Genomic DNA, 16706 nt, shown 5'->3' on the forward strand with positions numbered 1-16706 from the left:
ATAGCGGCACAATTCACAATAGCTAGACTGTGGAACCAACCTAGATGCCCTTCAATAGATGAATGGATAAAAAAAATATGGCATCTATACACAATGGAGTATTACGCAGCACTAAAAAATGACAAAATCATAGAATTTGCAGGGAAATGGATGGCATTAGAGCAGATTATGCTATGCGAAGCTAGCCAATCCTTAAAAAACAAGTGCCAAATGTCTTCTTTGATATAAAGAGAGCAACTAAGAACAGAACAGGGAGGAAGAGCATGAGGAAAAGATTAACATTAAACAAAGACGAGTTGGGGGAGAGAAAGGGAGAGAGAAGGGAAAGCATATGGAAATGGTAGGAGACCCTCAATGTTACACAAAATTACATATAAGAGGTTGTGAGGGGAAAGGGGGGGGGAACAAGGGAGAGAATTGAACAACAGCAGATGAGGTAGAGAGGGAAGATGGGAGGGGAGGGGGGATAGTAGGGGATAGGAAAGGTAGCAGAATACAACAGTCACTAATATGCCATTATGTAAAAATGTGAGTGTGTAACCGATGTGATTCTGCAATTTGTATTTGGGGTAAAAATGGGAGTTCATAACCCAATTGAGTCAAATGTATGAAAGATGATATGTCATGAGCTTTGTAATGTTTTGAACAACCAATAAAAAAATAAAAAAACAAAAAAAAAAAAACAAAAACATTTCCACAATTTCTGCTGCTTTGGCACTCTGGTATTCTTCTCTTTCTACCAGTATTCTCAGTTCTTCAAGCCTTAAACACAACATCTCTAGAATATGGCCAAAAAATTATACAAGTTGCAAAAAAAAAAAAAAAAAAAAGCATCAAAAGAAGAGACTTTAGAGCCCAACTGCTTGCCTAGAGAGAAGTTCCAGATCATGGGAGGGTCTACTCCTATCAAGATGTACTGCAACCAGGCACTAAAATAAATATGCATAAAAGTCAGTCTAGTTTTATGAAGTCAAGGTTCTGCCTACATTAATATTCCTCTTCCATTTATATTCCAACAGGTTTTCCTCAGAGAGACAGGTGAACAGCTATAATTTCTCCAAGAATTTTACATAACCCACAGTCCACCCACAGAAGTTTGTTATCCAGGAAAATATCATTCTTCACTCTCAACTTGGGAGAAGAGAATTCTATTCTATAGGACTCTTGAGTGGGTTGCACCCTATGGTTTCAAACACTGTAGGGAGAGAAATATAAATGCAGTAGATTTCCATGGGGGATTCTGGAATCATACCACTGCCACAATTTTCCCATTTGAGTGAGATTAGACTAGTGGTACCATGTGGTTCAATTTGGACAGAGAGAGTTGAGGACACTCTACTCTCTCATCAACGGTGAGCATGAGTAACTATGTGTTGGGACCTGTTCCAGGCCAGAGGAACAGCAAGGGTGAAGAGAGCTGGCTGCCTTCTGGCCATGGAGTGCTTCTGGCTCAGGCCCAATATCCCAGCCAGCAGAGCCTCTTTCTCTTGGTTCCTAGGAATTCCCCCTCATTGTGTACTCAAATTTATTGAAGGCTTTACTGCAGACTAAAAGGTAGAGTCCCTAATGATGAGACTGAAATCTTCAACAAATTATAATGCCTTACAATCACAGCAACACACCTATTGTGCCTTCATTGCTCATATTTCCCTAAGAAATATGATCTGAAAAATTTACATTCTAAAATCAGAGATAAGCAAGGTAGGTATTAAAAAAATCAGATGATGTGTTTATAAGAAGAGAAAATGACGGGAAGAAATGCTACAAATGTGAGAAACTAAAACATTAAACAGGATGCCGTTATATATCAACAATTAAAAAAGAATTCTTGTTCTGACAGAAGTATAACCAGTGGTTGCTCTGAGGCCAGAGATGGGGTGAAATTTTCTATAAAGAGACATGAAAAAACGTTCTGGGGTAATGCAATATTTTGATAGTGACCAACATGCCTTGTAGTGGTGGTTACATGAGTATAAGGATTTGTCAAAACTCATCAAACAGTACATGTAACTACCTACAATTTACTGTATGTAAATTATACCTCAATAAAGTTACTTTTAAGAAAAGTTTTTCTTGGAAACGTGAAGATATGGGCTCATTTGCAGTTTCCCCATCACAAGAAAAAAAAAAGAACTTTCTCAAGGGATATGGGACTATAGTTTTTTCCTCACTGTGAACTTGGGCAGCAGCTCAAAGTCATTCTCAGGTTAATAAGCAAACTATTCCCAGGATAGGGATCCCTTCCTGTTGAGTGGGTGAGTAGAAGGGAGGTGTAAATCTCTTAAGAAGGTGCTAAATAATCTGCAGCTTATTTAAAATGCTCTGCTTCTGGGGAAAGTTTTATAGTAGGTGACCTTTTACCAAACAGTTCTTGCAAATAACTACGAGCTACAAAAATTCAGAAGTTATCAAGAAAAATGTTTAAGTTGGACAAAGATGTAAAGTTTAATAACATAAGTTTGGTCATTAGCAAACCTTATAGCATTTAGTGAATTTCACTAAATGGTTTTAGAAGCTAAGGAATATGCAGAACAGGTTGATTCATTCAAGTTACTGACAAACCATAATGTAGCAGTTCAGTTGTCCCTTGGTATCCTTGGGGGATTTGTTTCAGGATCCCCATGGATACTGAAAGCTGTGGAGGCTCAAAGCCCCTTATATATAAGTGCTATATTTGCATAATTTTCACACACCTTCCAGTATACTCTATAGCATCTCTAGATTACTTATAATACCTAATATAATGTACATGCTGTGTAAAATAGCTGTTGTGCTGTATTGTTTAGAGAATAAAGATGAGGGAGAAAGGGTGTGCACAAATGCATTTAAAAAAATATTCTGCATGGCTGGATGAACTGAGGATGCAGACCCACAGACATGGAAGGCTGACTATATATACTTAAAAGGAGACACACAAAGAATGGCAACATCAGTAGCCATTACAGACATCTATAATTTCTTGTTGGCAGAATCAAATTATTGCAATATGTTTCAGTTTGAGCATTTCTGTCCAGTTCTAGTGATTTGAAGGAAGCCCCAAACAGCTAAGAACTAATTTATGAGGCCACATAAAAATAAGTTCTCATAACTCAACAAAAGGTTAGAAAGCAAGGCTCTGACCTTATAATCCCTGAGAGGTCCAAATACTAGTAGAAAAGAAAAATGATTCCAGAGGGGAAAAAAAATACGATAAAGCAAAAATTGTAAGATAAAATTACACTTTCCAAATTGTTGAGTATGATACTGATGTAAGGATTAGAGGGCTGGTTCTTTTCAGAATTGCCCACAGTTTGTGAACACCATAAGGCCAGGTCAGAGCTTGACACTTTTATCTTGCTTTGTACCTTTAAATGGTATAACCCTCCTAAAGCCATCAGAGTTGATTCCTGTTTCAAAAAGTTAAATAGATGGAGATTTTGCCAGTAATGATTATTTCTCCACCAAAATGCAAAAGACTCTGAAACAGTAATTATGGAAGAATTTCTAATAGCTTCCTTCCTTTCCAACACTCAAGTCAGTAATTTAAGAGTTATTTTATTTGTTCAATTGGCCCAGATACAGGAATCTTTCCTAAACTGCAGCTGGCTTAGAAAAATACAATTTGGTCTTCTGTTGGCCTGGTTCTTTGGAGCTGAAGAACTGATGTGTTTATCTTCCATCTTCCTCTTTCCATCTGGTTTTCCCTAATGGCTTTCAATTACTAATCCTTTCTGTGGGTGATATGATGGAAGGACAGATGAGATTCACACAAATAATTTCCTGGGCCTCCCTGGAGTTTTCTTTAATCATTACAGCATGGAATTCTCTGGTGAGGTCTAGATGATCCCAACACACAAATGATAGCTCTGGGCTTGGGGAAGTGTCACTTGCCATCTTTGGACATATTCTAAGAGATGCATTTGCTACCACCTTCACAAACTATTTCATGTCACAAAGACAATTTTGGGGGACTTCAGATGCTTTATCTATGGAATGAGAAATGGCCTTCCACACCTCCCAGGGACATTTTAAAGATTCTGAATTCATAAAGTGAAAAATATATAGTATCAGGTCAAGCTGAATTACTATACTTTTCTATTAGGGCCTTGAATTTGGCTGAATTCATAAAATATACTCATTTATGTGTTTAGTCATTTGACAACTATTTATATAAAACTCAAGATGCTGAGTCAGAAGTGAAACAATACTGAGGAATGAAAGCCTTGAAACAAGGGGTGGAATGCCAGAATTTCATATTGATTTCTGACTTATGACTCTGAAAAAAAGTTTTTTTGTGTTTTTTAATGTTTTTGTCTATAAATGTGTTTTCTGTGATCTGCTAGGCTATTATAGTAGCAAACTAAAGTTGAACTGAGTTCAAGTTAATACTGACTGAACTTATGTAACACCTTACAGCTGATATGCACTACCAGCATCCTGCTCAAGATGCCTAAGCATGAATACGTAGAAACAAAGAAATATTAAAATATAAGTTATTTGAGACAGGGCCTGTATCTTGTATATTTTTATTTCTTCCAGGGTCCAGACTGTTTCCTTGCAAACAGGAAACATATAATAAATAAAGAATTAAATGCAATTAATCTTAATAGATGATTTAGTTCTTAGAGACTAAACAAGAAATGGGGTTGATATTCCCAACTTGTTCTTAATTTGTTTAAATTCCAAGATAACTTCTGCGTAGCAAGAAGAAACTCTTTATGTAGATGGCTCAAGAAAGACTGTTTAGAAAGTGAGGTGTGAATATACTAAAAGCAAAAGAAGGAGTGTACCACAGCCGGAGTCAAGAGAATAGGAACACCGAGAGGGGAATTTGAAAGACCTTAATGGGTTCAACATGGAGGGCAAATTCAATAAAAGTTCACTGACAGGGCATGGAAGCAGAAAGCTGTGATGTCTTATATTCAGAGAAAGCAGAGTTAAAATAATAGTTCATACTAAAATGCAAATCTCACACATTTTGGCCTTCAAAGCCATATTCTCGGGCAAAGATACATGTTTCCTAATTAAAAATAAATAGAAGTATCACCTTATATTAACCAAGAAACTCCACTTTCTTGAGGAAGCAATTAGGAGTCTTTTGACATTTTCTCGTGAACTTAAAGGGTTGTTCAAGCATGGAAAACGATGGGCTTCAAACAGCAACCTGAAAATGTTGTTTTCAGCACAGGCTTGGAACAGATAGTACTCAGACCTGTGAATGGGTGTCTGGCTGATGGGTGCTCTGATTCCAGAGAACAATAATACTTCATGTAGTGCTTTACATTTCCAAGGAAACCTACATTATATAATCTCATTAAAACTCATAACCACCAATGCAACAGCATCTGTATCCTCATATCAGGAACTGGGGCAAGCTGAGATTGGAAAAGGTCAAGGGCTTGCTTACTCAAGATCACATGATTAATACATATTGGCCATACAGACTTCTGTTTTTAAAACTGTGATTTCTTAAGGAGGATGCTTCTAGAGGATAAACCCACTATTAGAAAGAATTTCTATGGAGAAGTTGTAATCTTCATCATAAATTACTAAATTGGCTTTTTAATGCAAGCCAGTGATTCTGGACACATCTGATAGTTCTTTATAGCCTGTTCATCCCTGAAACTGATCCTAACCTTGAACAAACATGGAGACTTGGACATGCAAATATGATGGAGAGAGAGGGAGGAAGCTGGATAAAGGCAGGGTTAAGAAAGAACAAGAGGAGGAGCTTGAGCACACTAAGGAACAACAACGAAAAAAGGGCCAAAGACTGTGGAGGCACAAAATCAAGAAGAGGGATATCAAGGTCTATATATGAGGTATCCCTCGAAAGTTCAGATGTTAGACAATGCAAAAATTTTCAGAGGTGAAATGATTGGGTTCCGAGAGTCTTAACCTAATCAGTGTATCGATAGGGATTAACAAGGTGCTGACTGTAGGCAGGTAGGATATAACTGAAGGGGGTGGTCACTGAGGGCATGCCTTTGGGGTTTATATTTTGTCCCTGATGAAGGGAGCTCTTTTTCTCTCTCTGCTTCTTGGTATGATGTTAAGAGCCACGTTCCTCCACCATATTCTTCTGCTGTGTGTTCTGCCTCACCTCTGGCACTGAGGAATGGAGCAGACCATCTATGGACTAAGACCTCTGAAACCATAAGCCCCCAAATAAATTCTTCCTCCTATAATTGTTCTTGTCAGGTATTTTAATCACAGCAATGAAAAAGCTGACAAATTGCTTTGTTGGCTTTTTAATGCAAGTCAGTGATACTAAGTCACTTAGCAGAGCAGACTGCTCATGCCCCTTTTGTTGTTCTAGGGGACAAAGACTCCTACCATTTTATAGAGGAACCCAAAGAATTCCGGTAGTTATGACAGTTTTTGATAGAACCCCAGTTATATTTCAACTTCTAATTTCAAAAGGCTTTCATACACACACACACACACACACACACACACACGTGATTCCAACGCAGTCTTTAAAACATTCAATCTAGATTCATAGTCCTGGCTCATAGTATGGTTTCTTAACTGAAAATAATATAGTTATTTGGCAGTTTATATTATTAACAGTTACATGAGAAATTTTCTACAGCATTAGTTTTGAGATTTAAAAATATATTATTAGTAAATATAAAATTATCATAAGAACTAATGTATGCCATTGGTCCAGTATCTGCTGAAGTAGATATATTATATTCATTACTCGGAACAAGAAACTATCAAATCCAATTTCAAGATAAATAAAAATAAGTAACTAAGAAAGTTGGGCTCTTGGCCAGTCTAACTGCAAAATTAAGGCACTTTAGATGAGAAAAAAGTCTGGCTTCAATAACATGCTATCTAATTCAGGATTAAATGTATCATAATGTTTTAATAATTTTTTGTTTCCAATTATTATTTCAAGCTGAGAAGCAATGTATATAGTTAATGAGAAAAGAAGGCATATGAACACTAGGAAAGAAAAAAAAAATTCCCTCATAGTAGTCCACCAATAGGGATAAGAAATTCATTTAGATTCACTTCCTATGGTGAGAAAATCTTTACAGTCATAATACTAGCCAACCAACCTTCTACAAAAGCTCAGATGCACAACTTACACTTAAGGACTCACAACAAACACACATACATACTTAGAATTCTTATCCTTCAATTTTGAAACAAAGAAAGATTTAAAAGAAATTAACTTATTAAGAGTCTCAAAATGGGTTTTATAATATTATTTTCCAAAAATATTCTTAATAATGATGGGTAATTCAAATAAGTTTGGGAGCACTCTTGAAGATTTATAATCATAATTGATCATTAGTGAAGGCCTCCAAAAAAGAAACAAGTTTTTTTAAAAACGTAAGTTCTCTCCAAGCTATTTGAGCACAAAGCCTGTTTTTCAATGAATATTTATTAAAATTCTGTAGAATTAAATATTTTTAGGAAATTCCTAATCTCGTGCCAAAATCCTGAAGTCCAAGGTCATGCAATTAGTTGGTGGATAAACTATAAAGAGATCTCAACACTCAAGACTCTACTAGGGTGTTCAAGTATTGTGCTGTCTCTTTCCTGTAATATTTACTGTCCTTAAGGATTTCAGACTGTAAAAACCCTATATTGGAGATCATCTAGTTCAAAACTTTCCCATTAAAGGGGGGAAACAGTCTTAGAAGTGATGTAGTTGGCCCAACAAGACACAAAAATCCACTCCTGTAGCAGAATTAGAATCCGGCTCTTAATTTCGACGCTAGAATCCTTTCCACAACAGCATTATCAACTCCTGTGAAGCTAAGATTTTTTTCCTCTGAGGCTAAGGAGTCTCAGATAAGAGAGGGTTTAGCTAGTAAGGACCCACTAAAATACTTATTAAACCATATTTGTGTTAATAGATATTTTAAACCAATTAAACATGATTGTCTTTACTTACAAATGTCATCCACTGTGACAGGGAATCAATGTTTCAAGCTGTTGAACAGGTCATCATCCCTGTCCTGTTGGATGACACCTGTAAATAAAATAAATCTATTTTTGAGTGAGTAGACCTTAAGCTAATTAGATTTAAGATGCATGCAGTTCAAAGGAAAGAATAATTTTTGAATAATTCTTATGTCCTACTGGAGAGATGTACTTCCCATTGCCAACTATTTCACTCTAGTTATGACTGGTCATGAGCACAAGAGAATCCAGGGAATATAACATGAATGTGGCAAGAATACAAAGGAATCTGGATCCCAGGGCAAAAGGGGTCCTCTAGGCATTAACTGCCTCCATCTCTTACTTTGTGATATTATTCTACTCGACAGGTGGGGAAACCAAGGCCCTGTTAATGACTGGTCTACTATTAAGTAACTAAGTGTCTTTAGCTCAAGTCTGTAGGAGTTGAAAAGTATACACAATACATTAGCATAGGTTATTATTAGGCTGATTGGCTTTGAGAGACTTAAATATTTCATAAATGTTGACTTAGAAATATTCTAGCACATCTGCATAAAATATGTCAGTATTAAATATTGAAATATAAGCATCATTGAAAATGTTATGAGTGGAAAATCAAACAACAGTAAGAAAATGGAAATGTGACAGTGAAATTAAATATAGAATGCACTTAAAATTTTTAATTCTGGCTATTTTGAAACTTAATTAGTGGTTTATAACAAATATGAGTATATGAAAAACCATTTTTTAAACAAATTTTCTATAGTCCATAATTTAAAACATTGATTTCTATGTAGCCACAAAATACCAATCTAAGTAAGCTCTGACAAAAACTAAAATTTGGACGAGATAATGAACATTCTAAATTTCCATTCTGTACCTAAATAATCTAAAATAACTGCAATTGTTTTAGGACACTGCTTTGAAGTAATATGGCTGTTAGAGTAACATCATCACAAAACTCATGTTGAACACTTACTCTGGGCCATAAGTTTGAGTGCTACAAGTTATTTCATTCAAACCTCACAACTTGATTTCTATTGCAATTTTACAACTAAGATGATCAAAAGCATAGAGAAATTAAATTACTTGCACACAAATCTATTTGGTGACAGAATCCAAGCTCAAATTCTGCTGCTTTTCTTTAATGTAACAACTGAAGATTCTTGAAAATACAAAAAATATAACAGAAAAATTAACATAGTTCTAACTAGAATACATAAAATTCCCTCACCTAAATTCCACATAATATAAAACAGAAAAATTTCTTGATCTTTTTTGGGGGTCAGGATGTAGGAGAGGGTTGGCACAATTTTTAAAACAAATCTTAAATGCTAAAGAATCAAGTATGTTAACCTGAAATATATCATAAATGACAACTAGAAAACATCATAATTTTATAACTAAATTCTTTTATAATTAAAGTAAATCTTTCAGATTTAATTATTTTTTAAAAGAGACAAATCCTCCAAAATAGTATAATAATTATTAATAGACTGAATTAACTCATGTGTATTAAGAATAAATAAATTATCTTACTAAACAACAGAACTATTCATAAAGTGAATTAAGGAAAACAAAAAAGTAATTTTGATCCAAAATGTAATCCCCTCAATTCTTCATACAATGGTAATTATCTTTTACTTGATGGTAAGTTATGCTTTGGACTCAAACCCCTCAACTTTTTTAATGGGGCCATTTTTCTAACATTTTTTAAACCGTAAAACTGACAAAATAGCAGATAATCAGAAGTTCAAAAGTATAACTGGCATATTCTAGCTGAACAAGAAATAGATTTATGCAAAGCTCAGCATCACAGAAACAAGACATTAAGAAAAATGATTTTACTTCTTAAAGCACTTGTGGAAAAATGAATCCTTCTGGCAATAATGGCTTTCTGAAAAGGACCCCCAAACAAAAAAAGATAAGGTGTGGTTTCATGGTAGCTTACCCTTTTCTCTGATACCCCATCCTGGCCTGCAGCATCTCTCTCATCATGTGTCTCTTTCAGGACTGCCATGTGTTTTTTGTATGCTGGCTCTCTGTTTAAGGTTGTGTATCCTATGTGCTCATAAATTGGGTTTATCGTCATCTTGGCAATGTATTCTGCTGCCTTGGTTTCAATATAGAGAGTAATCAAGCCATCAGTCACCAGATCGTGGATGGACTCAAAGCGTTTCTCCCCAACAAAGTGCTTGCCATCGTAGTAGAGCCTGAAGTTTCTGGTTTGACTTCCAAATCTGCCTCAATGAAATGGGAAAGATGTTTTTAAGAAAAGTAAGCAAGTGAATTCTTTCTGAAACAAAATAATCAAAAGAGAGAGAGAAAAAAAAAAAACCCAAACAAAAAACCCTATTGCTTTGTTTGTGTATGTCTCTTTGATTAAATAAGCTGTGGCCAATTTCCATGAATCACTTGGAATATGTAAAATTAAATTTTTGAATACAAAAATGAACTTGCAATAACTGGGGAAAACTAGCCAAAAGCATGCCAATTTTCCTAGAAGGAAAATTTATTTCTTATTTATCTTTTTACGTCACTAAATTATGTCTATAGGAAAAACAAGAGAAAATACACCTCATACCCTACCAAAACAGATTCAATATTGGTTACTGCTGTAATACATGAAATTTCCATAGTGACATTTTTTTCTGCAGTAAAAAATTTAATGATCTTTAGACCCCAGCATTCACGTCTTTTAACAGGAAAATCCCACGTAGGGCAAAGTATGATGCCAATAATCATTTAAAGTAGAGCAGAACCTGAGTCACGCAGGGGAGGGAAGCACAGGAACACACTTTTGTTATTTCTGACCAAAGACTTGTTCTTCCTTTATACACATTTTTCCGTGTCTGCTGGTTACACTGGGCAAGAAATGTTTGCAATATATAGGGCATGTAAGTCATATACTACCAGCCTACAGAAACTCTGTTTTCAGTTTTGAGTCATGCTTTGATGACATGCTTTAACAAATGGAGAAGAATGGTTTCTTTTGATGATAATTTCAGTATTTTGTGTCCTGCAGCAAGCCTCAGAAGTGGATCCAAGCTGGCATGACTGACATCAGCATCCTTGCAAGAAAGTACACTAACTTTAAAAAAAGCTGATGCCAAGTGGCACCAATGGCTGCCTGTGTCATGGTCTCCTGAAGATAAACATGAATGAGCTTAATTAAAAACTAAACAAATTGGAAAGAATTTGCCTAAACAAATTAGATTTTAATAATAATGTAATCTCGAGTCCAACATACTATTTATGCTGGACCTTTTAACATATAATTTATCCATTTTGGTTCTTCAAAAGCAATCATTTTGATTTGCATTCATGTGAATGATCCATATAATTATACTTTCTTGATCTCTACTTCACTTTCCTCAAATGTTAAAGACCCATTCCTCCCAAGTAAATATACATCATAATTTAAGTCTAAAAGCCTCAGAAGGTAAAATTCACATATGAAAATTAAACTTTAAGGTTTTTTAGCTTAACATACTACTTGCTGTCCATATACATTATCTGCTACTTATAAATAAACATAGAAAGCCACTTTAATATTTTTATAAGTTCTTACAATTAACACACATAGTATGGTTTATCAAAGAGTGCTCAGACCACTTGACTCCTGCAAGGCCTTACCATTTTATGCTGGGCATTTCCACCAACAGTATGGACCTTAAAATACAGACTATTCAAACACTGGTGTCAGTCACTTATTAGAACTGTTTTCTGAAATCTGAGGTGTATGAGGAAAACAGCATGAAGGGAAAAGGACTGGACTGGCTTCAGAAGGAGTGAGGATGGATTGACTGAGAGTGGAAGTCTAAAGTTGCACTTCCTAGTGTTTTCCAAGAAGCTTATTCATAATCTAACCAAGGAGAGGATTTCTGGCTCTAATAGGGCGTTAGGTGAAAAGAGATTAAGTTTGTCCATTTTTCTTTCTCAGCTCAGTAACTTGAAGAACTACTCTTCATGACTTCCAATTTCTCCTCAGTCTGCACTTCAGCTCTAGCCTGCCAGTCCAATCACATTTTCAGTCTTAAGGGAGCTATCCAATTACTAAAATAACTCATAATTAAAATTTCATCTCAAAAGACAACCCCCACACACACAAATTTCCACTGGAATTTTTATTTTTATTTTATTTTTTTTAGTTATACATGGCCACAGTATCTTTATTTTGTTTATTTATTTATTTTTTATGTGGTGCTGAGGATCGAATCTGGTGCTTCACACGTGGGAGGCAAGCGCTCTACCGCTGAGCCATACCCCAGCCACTTTGATTTTTTTAAAAAAAGAAATAGCATTATTTTTACCAAGGGAATTGCACATTCTCCTTGCCTACTCTGAACTGCACTTTTACTTAGGAAGTTACATAAAGAATAGCATGATGGCATAGGGCGTCAGAAACTGTACTACCTTGACTTGATTTGAAAAGCATGTAGTACTTTGTGGGATCATAAGTGGAGGGAGAGCAGACAGAAAATCTTTGAGAAGGGTGGGAAATGGATGTGTCTTCTACCTAAGAAAAGTCATAAAAGGGAGGATGCCAGATATAAGGGTAAAGAAAAAAAACTCCTTCCTTATGAATGTTTATTGCTGGCAGATGATAGAAATCTATTCAACAATTATTTAACAAAGCACCCAGATACTGTGTATAATATTAGGAAGTTCATTATAAAGTTCCTGTTCCTTGGTAACTCCAATCGGGAATAAACATAAAAATAGATCAACACAAAACCACAAAATGCTGAATTTTAAAAATGCTCACCTTTAGACTGATTTTTAAAAAATGACTATAAAAGTATGTATAATTGCTTCTTGGCCTTTTGGCTAAGATCAAGTGTAAAAGTGTACCACAGCCTTGCTCTTATAAGAAAATGTATGTTTCTGTAAAGAGATTAATGAAACCAAGTGAATCCCACATCTCTTCACATTATAAAAACCAAGATGCATTGCTTAATAAGATTGCAGAGTTATATCCAAGTGCAAAAGCATCCTTGCATCTTGAAACAGGGTTTGGCAAGGAACACACAAAGGTCAGTCCCTTGTATGTTTAACAGAAATCCTTAGACTGTAGTATCTGATAGATATGAATTTAAATCCTGGATCTGCCTTTTTCTAGTTGGGGAAATCATTCTGCAGATTCCTGTCTAAAAAATAACTCATCCTACCAATATGTGGTTGTGAGGATTGTATCAGAATACTCAAGTCAAAGCTACATATACGATAAGCTCAATGACTAGGAATTTCTCTTCTCTGTTTGCTTAGGCCCATACAGAGGAAAGGAGAATGAAGTAAAACAGAAAAGACAGCCAATAAGTATGGTTGGAAGATGGCTAAATCAACAACGCGCAATCCTGGGTGTACAGGAGCAACTCTGCCCTAGTTCATTTTACAATCAATGAAAAGAAGGAGAACTCTGAGTAAATTTTTTTTCTGGATGTCCCTGAATAAATTTATGCTACATGGTTAAACAGAGTGGGCCTACCACAGAGTACAACGCAAGGGAGGAAGCAAGTACAATTTTCCCATGTGCTCTGTGTTCTCTGAATCCAACAGAGAAAGGTAAATAAGCAGACTTGTATTGAAAATAGTATATATCATATGGATCTAGTGACAACTACTGACCTATCTACACTGTGGAGTACAGATATATAAAAATTCTTAAAGTAAATTATTTCCCCTCCATTTCTATAGAATTTTCTTTTCCTCTTTTCCCATATATTTATTATCTGCACCTGCCCTTAACCAATAGCTGTTCATTCCTTAGTGAATATGTTTGAAAAATATATAAGCTCAAGAGTTTAACAGGACATGGGGGCTGGGGCTTGGGCTCAGTGGTAGCGCATTTGCCTGGCATGTGTGAGGAACTGGGTTCAGTTCTCAGCACCACTTATAAATAAATAAAATAAAGGTCTATCAACAACTTAAAAAAATGTTTTTTTTTTTTAAAAAAAAAGAGTTTAACAGGACAAAGATTCATTTTCTCTAAAGTGGTACTGTAGTAACAAGAAAAGACAGAGATAATATGGCTTGAACTGCTATTGTTGTGCATAATTACCACTTCCTAGAAAGAGGATCTTTGACTCCAGTGATTCCAGGTTTTGGTTTTCATATTTTAAAAAGCTGTTTAAAGCTGTGCCCAGTTGCATTCAGGTGAATTTCAAAATGTGTAATTCTAACTTTAAAAAAATAAGCAAAAACCTTAATTCAGTCGTTTCTCATTTTTAGTAAATGAATCATATTCATAAAAGTTCAATCTGTGGCTAGGGAAGTAGTTCACTGGTAGAATGCTTGCCTAACATGCATGAGGACCTGAGTTCAATCCCCAGCATTAAAAAAAAATAGTAAGTTGAGAAGCACAAAACAATGGAAATGTATATAAAGAATAGACTTTGGAATGTTACTTCACTTTTTCCTAAAACTGAGAATTAGTTTTGATTTGATGCCAAAGTTCTTTGGAAATATATTTTCAAAGGAAATCTCCAAGCTAACAGATGTTTTTTGTTAACAAACAGAAAACAAAACATATAAGACATACTCATCTAAGCTAATAATAAGATGTTAGAAGTATTTCCAACAACCTACATATAAAAACCATTTATTGATAATATTTGTGTGCTGTTTCCCAGAGTTAAAGAAGCTGATCTCATAGTGAAATAAATATAAATATCTCAAATTCATATAATCATAAACATACCATTGGGAGACAGGTTAAAACAAACAAAAATATCATAAAGCATTCAATTAAATACTAAAAAATAATTTAGATGAATTATAATAAACAGAGAGAGAACATAGTTATATATAACTTTAAAATACTTCCCACTTCAAACTTTGTTAGGATATGGCTTTTATCTATCTTGCTATATAATTTTGAATAGTAAAATGGGGCAAAAATATTAGAACATGTCAACTTATGATGATATTTCTTTGGCAGAAGGAATAATTTTCAGTGAAGAAGCAAACCCATTTGCCTAACTAAATTTCCAAAGGTGGAAACTGCTCTGGAAAGTGGAACTGGTATAGAAGGACAGTTGAAAGTCTGGTTAAGAAGCAGATATTTCCATGCCTCATGTGCGCCCTGTCCCAAATGTTACCCCTTCCCCGACTGTGGCAGAAGACTTAAGTTCTGTTCTCTGGACTGGATGAAACAGAGAGAATGCAAATTGAGAAACACGAGTCAGAGTTGAAGAAAGAGGTATCATCCTGAAAACACTAAGTGATTGTATTGTTTTAAATACTGAAGATTGAGGCTTTTGTTTCTTTTCACTACTAGGTTCTCAGAAAGCTTCTACCTTTCCTGCCAAGAGAATGAAAGATTCTTCTCTGCCAAATCTGATTAACCCAACTGAAAAGACTTAAGAATAGAGACATCATCCTGGAATTGTTAGGCTTCTCCCAAAATCTTGGAACTAACAATCAGTTTTTAAAAGCCAAATACACCTAAATATGGGAAAAAATGCTGTGCTAAGGTCTCTTAAACACATAAAATTAACCATCACGGTATGTATACAATTTTTCTATATTACTGGCAATTTATGTGGTTTTCAGGTTTAGCCATTTATGAAGATCACTATCATATGAACAGATGTAGACATAAAAATAACAAATGGCAGCAGTGTTCTCATATATATATATATATATAAAACCTAAGTAATATATATGTAATATATTCCTAAGTAAAATATATATTATCTAGAGGAATCACTCTGGGGAATGGAGATATATATATATATATATATATATATATATATATGAATGAACACTTTAGCAAATTCTGATTCCTTGAGAATCAATTGTTTGTTCTGCCCACCGTTAAAGTACCAGAGACACAGTACTTGGTACCTATTAGTCCTTAAGTAAGTATCTGTTGAAAAGAATTAGGGAATGGTTTCATTAATACTTTCCCCTAAGTTGGCCAACTATATATAATAATAAAATAATTTTTAAAAACACATTGGAGTGAGCCAGGTGCAGTGGCACACACCTGTAATCCCAATGGCTCAGGAGGCTGAGGCAGGAGGATCACAAGTTCAAAGCCAGCCTCAGCAACTTATCAAGGCACTAAGCAACTCAGTGAGACCCTGTCTCTACATAAAATACAAGAAGGGCTGGGAGTGTGGCTCACTGGTTAAGTCCCCCAAGGTTCAATCTCCAGTACGCACCCCCCAAAAAAAACCACATGGGAGTTACAAAGAACTGTCAAAATACAACCAGATGATTATAGTCTTATGGGACATAATTTAAAAAGAAGTGATAATTACCATAATAAACTTTATTATTCATATCTGTAATGCTCTTAGTGTAATGATCTGTATAACATGAAGCTGTTTTCCATATCAACACTAAAAGACAATTTTTCTAATGCACTGAACCAATTATAATAACTTCTGCTATGATTTTTTCATTTTAGTACTAAACCAGAGAAAGCATACTAAATATTGTATCCATCTACCACATAAATTTATATTTTTACTTACAGAAAAGTATTGTCCACATATTTTAACCTTTGAAAACCAGAGAAGGAAGCATTCGACAAAGTACAGCATCCCTTTATGTTCAAAACATTAGAAAAACTAGGGATAACAGGAACTTACCTCGACATTGTAAAAGCTATCTATGCTAAGCCTCAGGCTAGCATCATTCTCAATGGAGAAAAATTGAAGGCATTCCCCCTAAAATCTGGAACAAGACAGGGATGCCCTCTATCACCACTTCTATTCAATATAGTTCTCGAAACACTGGCCAGAGCAATTAGACAGACGAAAGAAATTAAAGGCATAAAAATAGGAAAGGAAGAA

At 35.0% G+C, this 16706-nt stretch overlaps 1 protein-coding gene across 2 annotated transcripts in view; it reads right to left on the minus strand.

The window, feature by feature from the left end:
• Positions 1-16706, minus strand: part of Chn1 (chimerin 1) — a 113204-nt gene that overhangs the window by 68479 nt on the left and 28019 nt on the right. Inside the window, exon 3 of one of the 2 annotated variants that reach the window (XM_048812528.1) lies at positions 9854-10142. In XM_048812528.1, coding sequence (XP_048668485.1) covers positions 9854-10142 — 289 coding nt within the window. Of the gene's footprint in view, positions 1-7894; positions 7919-9853; positions 10143-16706 lie in introns of those variants that run through there. The other variant, XM_015479341.2, reaches the window with a different exon arrangement.

The sequence above is a fragment of the Marmota marmota genome, unplaced genomic scaffold (genome assembly GCF_001458135.2).
Source record: "Marmota marmota marmota unplaced genomic scaffold, marMar, whole genome shotgun sequence".
Classification (NCBI taxonomy): domain Eukaryota; kingdom Metazoa; phylum Chordata; class Mammalia; order Rodentia; family Sciuridae; genus Marmota; species Marmota marmota.